The following is a 10,024-nucleotide window of genomic DNA, read 5'->3' on the forward strand; positions in this document are numbered from 1 at the left end:
GTCCTAGAAAGTGATGCCTCGGATCATGCCATAGCGGCGACCCTCTCCCAAGGTGGGTGCCCGGTGGCTTTCTTTTCACGGACTCTTACCTCCGCTGAGCGGAGACATTCGTCTGTCGAAAAGGAAGCGTAAGCGATCATCGAGTCGATTCGGCGATGGCGCCCGTTCTTACTCGGACAAACAACAACAACATGCATTTTAAAGGCCATTTTCCCTGCTAGAGCGGGGGTTAGCCTTGCGGTCCCCATGACAATCTTCTCCATTTTGCCCTATTTTCTGCATCTCTCCTTGTTAACCCCCTTGCCCGCATTTCTTCTTCCACCATCTTTAGCCAAGTCTTTTTCGGTCTTCCCCGTCCTCTGCTTCCTTCTACATTCATTTCCATCACTCTTCTCAACCAGTCACTTTCATCCTTCCTCAACACATGACCAAACCATCTCAACCTGTTCCTCTTCACAGCATCAATCACAGGCTCTATTCCCATCATCTTTCGCAATTCATCATTTGTCTTCCTCTCTCTCAACGATACTCCACACATCCACCGAACCATTCGCATTTCCACCCTTTCCAACCTTCGTTGCTGCTCTACGTTTATTACCCATGTCTCGCTCCCATAAATCATAACACTTCTCACACATGCAGCATACACCTTTCCCTTCAGCTTCAACGACACTCCCCTCATCATCAGCACGCCACCCAGTTCCCGAAACTTCTTCCATGCACATCTCACTCGAGCAACCGTTGCCGAGTCTGATCCACCTTCTCCATTCAGCATGTCTCCGAGGTAGCAAAATGTTTTCACACCTTCCAGCTTCACGCCATCTCCAAGATCCAACTCAACATTTCCTCCATCTGCAGCTCCCTCTGTGCACACCTTACATTTGAATGTAGCTGCCACACTGGTTAATGACCCTCTCAGACCACTACATTTTTGATGAACCCACTCAGCGCACATTGTACATTGAATGGAGTTCACTCCGACACCCTTCCTACACACAGCACAGGGCCACTTCCCAGTTCTTTCCACCTCACCACATGCTTTACCACTTGCCATCACCTCCGTCTTTCCGATATTCACCTTCAGACCTTTTGTCTCCATACATTCCTTCCACGTGTTCATCTTTTCCTTCAGTCCATCCATACTTTCCGCAATCAACACCAGATCATCTGCAATCTGCATACAACAACTCCCACAGTAAACCCTCCTTTACGTTCTGAGCCAGCACCTCCATCACAGCTACAAATAGTAATGGACTTAGTACCGACCCCTGATGCACTACCACCTTCACCTCAAACTCACCACTGTTCCCGTCCTTCGTCCTTACAGCTGTGCGCGCTCTTTTGTACATTGCCATCTCTACTCTGATCAACCATTCCTCCACTCCTAACTTCCTCAATGCCCATGTCAATACTTTGCGTGGTACCCTATCGAATGCTTTCTCCAGATCAACAAACCCAAGAAACAACTTCTTCCTCTTCTCCATGTACTTCTCCTGCAACTGCCTCACAATGAAAAGCGCGTCTGTCGTTCCTCTTCCTGGCATGAATCCAAACTGCATTTCGTCGATCTTCACTTTCTTCCTTATCCTCCTCTCCAACACCCTTTCCAATAACTTCATTCCATGCTCCAATAACTTTATCGCTCGGTACGAGCCACACTCCAGAGGGTCACCTTTCCCCTTGTATAGAGGGATGAGGGTACTCAGTTCCCAATCCACTGGAATGCGGCCTTCTTTCACCGGTGTGTACCCCGGTTTAGAATCGGTACACCGTATCCCTGCGCATCGTAAGAGGCGACTAAGGGTTGGCGCCAGGAAGGGCATCCGGCCATAAAAAAACATTGCCTCAAACAGGGAACCATGATTGTCATGGGGCCCGCAAGGCTAACCCCTGCCCCAGCGGGGAAAATGGCCTTAAAACGATCATTCATTCATTCATATTTTCACCACCAGATTACAGATCTCTGTCATTCTCTTCACACCCCAACTTCCTGCTGCCTTCAACATATCTCCCACAACTCCCGTCGGCCCTCCCGCTTTTCTACCCTTCATTGCTTTTATCACTTCCTCAACTTCCTTCTCAGTTATCTTCTCTGCCGGTCCTAAAACAGGGTTACTCTCTATGTTGCCATCCCATTCATTCTCTGTATTCAACAGCATTTCCATATATCTTTTCCATCTTCCTTTAATTCCATCTGGGTCGACAACGATTTGTCCCACTTCATCCTTCAAGCAACTCACCCCCATCACATCACACCTCTCTTTCGCTATCTGCTTTGCAATCCTGAATACTGCTTTCTGACCCTCTTCCGAATCCAAGCGTTCTCTGAACATTTTCCTACATGCCTCCTGCGCCTTTGCTACCTCTTTCTTTGCAGCCTTCCTGGCTGCCTTATAACTTTCATGCTCTGCTGTTTCTGCTCCCGTACCCTTCGCCTTCTGCCACTCCTTGAACTTCTTCCTCTTCTCGTCAATCCTCTTTCCAACTTCATCATCCCACCACCATGTTTCCGAGTGCCTCGGTGCTCCTTTTGTCCATCCACATACCTCACCAACGGCTCCCAACAGACAAGCTTTCATTGACATCCAACCACTTTCAAGCTCAACCACATCATCCTCGACCCTACTCAGCCTCTCTTTTAATGCCTCCCTTACTGTCACCTCTTTCAACCTCCACACCTTCATTCTCGGTTGGTACTTCACCCGCCGAGCTCTCCTCGCACCTTTCACCCTTACATCGCAGACAACCAAGTGGTGCTGTGAAACAGCCTCCTCCCCCGGGATCACCTTTGTGTCCCGGAGGTGCCCCCTATCTCGCCTACGCACCATCAGGTAGTCAACGGTTGTCGTCGACCCACCTGACGTGTATGTAACAAGCTTATTATCCTCTTTCTGGAACTGAGTATTACCAATCAACAAATCAGCTCCATCAGCAAACTCCAAAACCCTTTCACCTGCTCCATTTCTCACACCATATCCGTAACCCCCATGAACTCCGTCAAAACCATCCATACTCCTTCCCACATGTCCATTTAGGTCTCCTCCTACCACAACAACTTCCTCATCTTTCACGTTTTCCATCAGCTTCTCTATCGCACACCAGAACTTGTCCTTTTCTTCATCGCTTCGACCAACCTGCGGAGCATATCCCGAGATTACGTTCACCAAGAGCTTTCCAATCATCATTTTCACCATCATCAACCTATCACTCACTCTAGTCACACTCACCACACTGTCTACAAACTCCTCAGAAAACAGGACACCAACACCATTCACGCCCTCCGGGCAGCCTTGCCACACAAACTTGTATTTCTGTCCCTGCCTACCTTTCACCATTCTCACACCACTTCCCTTCCATCTCGTCTCTTGCACACAACATATGTCCACTCTTCTTCTGACCAATACTTCCACCACTTCTCCTGATCTCCCTGTCATTGTCCCTACATTCCATGTCCCAAACCTCAGAAACCGATCTCCACTTCGGGCTGTACCCTGCCCATATGTAGTTGTAATTGTCATGGTTCCCTTTTTTTTGAGGCAATGTTTTTATGGCCGGATGCCCTTCCTGACGCCAACCCTCTTAGTCGTCTCTTACGACACGCAGGGATACGGTGTACCTATTCTTATCCAGGGTACACACCGGGAAACATTTAAAACATGGAAATTCTGGGGGGTGGGGGGGGGGGGTGGTGTCAAGGGAAAGATAAAATGAAAATAAACCCCTTCAGCCGGCACTTAGCTTGGCTTCCCAAAGAGTACTTTCAGGAGCTTGGCGGCTGTTGAAACTGGGGTAGCCACTCATGTGGGAAGTGGTCCAAAATGGTGGTGTAGAACGCTGCGCGTCGAAAACACAACAAGCGTGAGGCGAGCAGATTAGACGGCCTCCTTTCGATTCTCTACCGTCAAGTCCAATGCGGCCTTCAGCTTCCAAGAGCCCAGCAGTTGTCCAAAACCTCGTGTGGGGAAATGTGGTATCTGTCCGTCGTCTTGTCCACCGTCCACACGCGGCTCCATCGTTCTTACTCGGACGATGCTTTCAAATCATCACGGACCAACAAAGTGTTGCGTTCATGTACGACACCTTACACGCCCAGCGCATTAAGAATGAGAAAATCACTCGCTGGCGTATAGAGCTTGCCAACTTCTACTACACTATCAAATACTGCCTGGGGAAGGATAACCAGGTCGCCGACGCCTTATCGAGACCGGTTACGTGCGCGGGTATCGTCACTCTAGAGGGCCTACGCGCTTTGCACGAAACTGCAGGGCATCTGGGCGTGACGCGTTTCGCTCATTTTGTGCGACGTGGCAATCTACCGTACTCGATTGACGATATCCGCCGTATCTGTCGCGACTGCGCTATATGCGCAGAAATCAAACCACGTTTCTATAACCCTCCCATGGGGACGCTGGTTAGGGCTACGAGGCCGTGGGAAAGATTGGCGATGGATTTCAAGGGCCCGTTGCCGGTGTCGAGTAACTCTCGCTATCTGCTCACTATCGTCGATGAGCACTCGCGATTTCCTTTTGCTTATACGTGCGTGGATATGACGGCTGCCAGGGTAATGCGATGCCTGCAGAATTTGCTCTCCATGTTTGGGTACCCGGCCTACGTGCATACTGATCGGGGTGCGGTCTTTCTGTCTCAGGAAGTGCGAGGCTACTTGCTCCAAAATAACGTCGCTTCTAGTTATACCACGCCGTACAGGCCCCAAGCGAATGGGCAGATCGAATGCTTCAACGGGATTATATGGAGGGCCGTCGTGCTCAACCTCCGGACCCTTGGCCGGGGCCTCGATAAATGGGCTTGGTCGCTACCTGCGGCGCTGAACTCGATTAGGGCTCTTCTATGTACGGCCACCAACCAGACTCCCCACGAGAGACTTTTCCACCACCCGAGGAGCTCGGGGTGTATCTGGTCATTACCCAGTTGGCTCGCTGAGCCCGGGCCAGCCTATCTCAAACGGGCGGTCCGCACGAGCAAGTACGACCCCTTAGTGGACAAAGTGCAGATACTCCAGGCTAATCCCGAGCATGCACGTGTGATGACGGCAGATGGGCGTGAGTCCACTGTCTCCGTACGCCATCTTGCCCCATGCGGGGTCACCGACCCTTATAAGGAATCGGACGAGCCAATCTATGAGACTATGGACTCTTCCGACACTTCCGTCACTGAACGTCTGCCGGCCCTCCCTTCGCCACAGCCACCCTTGCCTGAAGGCTTGGCGGTACCCCCTTCGTCACCTGACTCCGGCAGCTACTCCGACGCCGGGGTCTCTGGGTTACGTGATGCCGTACCCGGGGAATTTCGGACACGTGCTGGCAGGGAAATTCGCCGTCCGGACCGGTACGGTTGGGCCGACTGATACCATGATTCCGCACCCTTTTAATGCTGACGCCTCGCTCGATTCTAGCCGCACGGCAGTGTAATTCTAACGGTGGGGAGAATGTTGTGAAATCGTATTAATGCTGAACCCAGGTGATGCTCGCTGCTCGCTGACATCGCTAGGGGGGCGCGGCTATAAGACCCAATGCAACCGTTGCTCTAGGCGACTTCTCCTGTGACATGTTACATTGACTAGTAGACTCGCTAACGGTACGTACTGCATAGAATATTACGCTTGCTTTCATTGAACTATATTATGGATTGACCTATGTGATGCCAAACCTTATTTCTATTGCATCCCTGTATTTGCAGAATGATGTCAAAGGTCTTAATGGAATTAAACCAACAGATGGACTAAAGTTGTGGTCTTGAATGATTTCCACAACAGGTGTGTCATAGCAAAGGGGTTGAATACTTATTGACTCTAAGCATTTCAGCTTTTCATTAGTTTGTAAAAAAAAAAAAATTGTAAAAAATGAAAATTCCACTGACCTTATGGAGTATTATGTGTAGATCAGTGACAAACATTTTTTAATTCAATCCATTTTAAATTCAGGCTTTAACACAAAAAATGTGAAAAAGCCAAGGGGTGAGAATACTTTCCGAAGGCACTGTATTTACTTTAATTTAAGTAAAATAATGATTTTTTAAATCGTTTTAAAATATTCGTTTAGCGCTATTGAAGCAGTCTTATACACCTCCTTATTTAACATGTCCAAGTACTGATAAACGTAAGTGTTTTGAAAGTGCAAAAAGGGCAATTTGTGTTCTACAGCACTCACGTATACATAAAACCACCTTTAGAGGCCATTTTTCCCCGCAAGCGGGGGTTGGCCTTTTTCGGGAACTGTGGTTGTTGTTGTTTTTCGGTCCCCTTTTTGAAGCAATGTTTTACGGCCGGATGCCCTTCCTGACGCCAACCCTTTTTGCCACCTTTAACGACGGGGAATTACCAGTGAACTGGTACTCAATTTGCCGACCTCGGAAGGATGACAGGCTGAGTCAACCCCCCTGGCGTTTATTCAGCGATTGACCGGGATTCGAACCCAGGATCCTAGTCAATCGCTGAATTAACGCCAGGGGGGTTGACTCAGCCTGTCATCCTTCCGAGGTCGGCAAATTGAGTACCAGTTTACTGGTAATTCCCTGCTTGTCGTTAAAGGCGGCAAAAAGGGTTGGCGTCAGGAAGGGCATCCGGCCGTAAAACATTGCTTCAAAAAGGGGACCGAAAAACAACAACAACCACAGTTCCCGAAAAAGGCCAACCCCCGCTTGCGGGGAAAAATGGCCTCTAAAGGTGGTTTTATGTATACGTGAGTGCTGTAGAACACAAATTGCCCTTTTTGCACTTTCAAAACACTTACGTTTATCAGTACTTGGACATGTTAAATAAGGAGGTGTATAAGACTGCTTCAATAGCGCTAAACGAATATTTTAAAACGATTTAAAAAATCATTATTTTTATGTATACTCACGTAAAAAATTACGTATACTCACGTATACATAATTCAAGTTAAATAAAATAAAGATGATAAAAGTCATTTAAATAAATTAATTCTGGAAATTTACCACTGTTTACACAGTGTCTGTGACACCACTCTATCACATTGCATTAGTTATTTGTGCCTGGTGTATGTGTCCTTTATGATGTCCTTAAAAACTAAGTTTCTTGTTTGGAATGACTAACACAAATACCACTCGTCTCTTTGCTGACGGGAATATTATGAGGTTTGGGGGAAGAGAAAAAGAGGGGGAAGGAGAGAGTGAGAGGGCGAGAGGGGGTGGTGAGAGAGAAAGGGAGAAAGAGAGGAAGAGTGAAAGAGAGAAAGAGAGAAAGAGTGAAAGAGAGAAAGAGAGAAAGAGAGGGCGAGCGGGGGTGGTGAGGGAGAAAGGGAGAAAGGGAGAAAGGGAGAAAGGGAGAAAGGGAGAAAGGGAGAAAGGGAGAAAGGGAGAAAGAGAAAAAGGGAAAAAGAGAAAAAGAGAAAAAGAGAAAAAGAGGAAAAGAGGAAAAGAGGAAAAGAGGAAAAGAGGAAAAGAGAGAGAGAGAGAGAGAGAGAGAGCGAGAGGGGGTGGTGAGAGAGAAAGAGAGAAAGAGAGGGCGAGAGGGGGTGGTGAGAAAGAGAGAAAGAGAGGGCGAGAGGGGTGGTGAGAGAGAAATAGAGGGCGAGAGAAAGAGAGAAAGAGAGGGCGAGCGGGCGAGAGGGCGAGCGGGCGAGAGGGCGAGAGACAAAGGGAGAGAGACAGAGAGAGACAGAGAGAGACAGAGGGAGAGACAGAGGGAGAGAGACAGAGAGAGAGAGAGAGAGAGAGAGAGAGAGAGACAGAGAGAGAGAGAGAGAGACAGACAGAGCGAGAGAGAGAGAGAGAGACAGAGCGAGAGAGAGAGAGAGACAGAGAGCGAGAGCGAGAGCGAGAGCGAGAGTGAGAGCGAGAGAGAGAGAGAGAGAGAGGAGAGAGAGAGAGAGAGAGAGAGAGAGAGAAAGAGCACGCAAATGTAAGTTGGCGTTTGCAGTTTCGCCATGTGTGTCGTACACAAACCTTCTCCTTTTTTGTAGCACAAACCGCTCTGGGAGTTCCCTGAATCCATCGTTGGTTTCACTGAAATCCGTTAATCCGTTCTCAAGTTATACCACGACAAACAAACAAACAAACAAAGACAGACAGACAGACACAGCTCTTTCATGATATAGATTTTAAATTTTGCTTCACTGCCAGGCAGGCATCAGAGAAAAAAATGATATCACTCCTCTCTGCACTTGTGCGATCTGGACAAATTCAGAGCAAAGTACTGTTTACTGACTTGTTTGTTTTCTGATTCATGTTCAAAATATAACATTCAACTTAAATAAGTTATTCCTCAAACATCAACTGACGTTTTCAAGATGGACAGACAGATAAAGTAAACCAATTACTTAATCTCGCTTTTAGCTTCGCATGCGTGGAGTAACAAAACAAAACATAGTAATTTGCAAATAAGAAAGAGTGATTCAGGAGATACTTAATAGGGGTAGAAAAGTTAACACACATAGAATGAGATGTTCTACCAACTTGAAACTCTGGAGAAATTGAACCGCTTCAGGAAGGCAGTTTTACAAACAGAAGACTAAAAGGAACAAGAGAGTGGAGATGAACAATAAGCCTTGATTTTGGATAGTTAACATGGAAAATGGTGGAGGTGTGTTGAGGGGAGGTCATCAGGAAAATTATGTTTTCATTCTGAATGGACTGGGGAGAGGCAGAAGACTGAAAGAACAAAGGAAGCAAGACCAGGAGACAGAAATGTGTCAGAAAAAGAGGCCACCATCCTGTCTGGCATGAAAACAACAGGTCTTGCGGAGATGTTTCTTTGTGAGAGATGTCAATTATTTGGGGAACTTTGCATTTTACAGCATTCAGAATAGATAAATATGAAGCAAAGGCACCTGCCTATCAAGGATATCAGTACTGCATTGAGCTATGGATAAAGTCCTCATCACCCTTCTACATCATGAAAAGCTTGAGTTCCACAAAGAAGGACTTGGCAAAATGGAGGATACGCATCCTGCAGCTGACTTTCGAGGCCAGATTTGATATGCAGTACTGTAAAAATGGAAATTTTCTGTTTTAGTGCAACAACACAGAAGTGCAAATTCAACAACATATGAATACTGTATGTTTGCCTTCTTGGAGAGATTACAATACCAGAGCGCACAAAGTATGCATGTGCTGTATGCTTACAGTTTCTATTCAAGGCATAGTGAGTAGCAAGCACGTGTATCGTCGGTCTACACTGTTCGCAACTACAGTACCGTACTTCAGCATTTACAATTCAAAGTAAAATATACTGTACTTCGCTATTTGAAGCCAATTACAAAAAGAAACAAACTTCAATGTTCCCTGAAATTTGCAAGCTTGGATTAAAGTAGGGCTTGATGCACCACCTGTTTGTGCCGCAAACGAGGAAATATTGAAAGCTGGTTTGGCCGAAAGTCTCGTTCTAGCTTGTGGAGACAGCGATGCCAAGGCCAGAGATTTGGAATGAATAAAAATATCCAATGCTCCAGAAGACAATGAATTTACTAATCTCTGATCGAACAGCAAGACTATGGTGCTAATGCAGATCTCGAACTACAGTCACAGAGATTTGAACTTTCTCAAGAGCGTCGTCAGAGTAGCAAAACATGGCAGTAGTTGGAGGAAAAGTTGGTCATTACGGGTCTAAGGAGGAGAACTGGTCATTTGCAGAGATGCGAGTTGGGAAGGTTGCAGATCAGATTGGACCACAATCTCACAGAAGGTCTCAGTGGCAATGCAGTGGATAGTGGTTGAAATAACTATCAGACAACTCGCATGATGGCATTGGAAATCACCACAGATAATGAAGAAAGAGTTGGAGTGGGTGGTTACGAGCTGGTCCAAGTTATCAGGAAGAGGTGGATGAAATTATTTCTATGTTATGCCCCACAAAACTTTCATATCTACAGAAGTACCTTAATGCAATACACAGTACCTGCTATTGATTTTATTTGTGATTAATTGTTTCACAATAAGCAAGAAAATATCAAAACAACAAAAGTATAAGAGCACGTAGCAAAAGCAAAAGTAAGGGCAGAATACAGTATGGTGTAGAATGACATAACTCTCACCCCAATAGGCTGTG

At 46.8% G+C, this 10,024-nt stretch overlaps 1 protein-coding gene across 2 annotated transcripts in view; it reads right to left on the reverse strand.

Annotated features, from left to right (window-relative positions):
- The window catches only part of DICER1 (dicer 1, ribonuclease III), a 254,492-nt gene that overhangs the window by 165,881 nt on the left and 78,587 nt on the right, over positions 1–10,024 (reverse strand). For both annotated transcript variants that reach the window (XM_078785971.1, XM_078785966.1), the window contains exon 8: positions 10,011–10,024. This exon is cut by the window's right edge and continues 385 nt beyond it. In XM_078785971.1, the coding sequence (XP_078642097.1) occupies positions 10,011–10,024 (14 nt within the window). The remainder of the gene's footprint in view (positions 1–10,010) is intronic.

This window comes from Myxine glutinosa, chromosome 1, assembly GCF_964187855.1.
Source record: "Myxine glutinosa chromosome 1, kmMyxGlut1.1, whole genome shotgun sequence".
In the NCBI taxonomy this organism is placed as follows: domain Eukaryota; kingdom Metazoa; phylum Chordata; class Myxini; order Myxiniformes; family Myxinidae; genus Myxine; species Myxine glutinosa.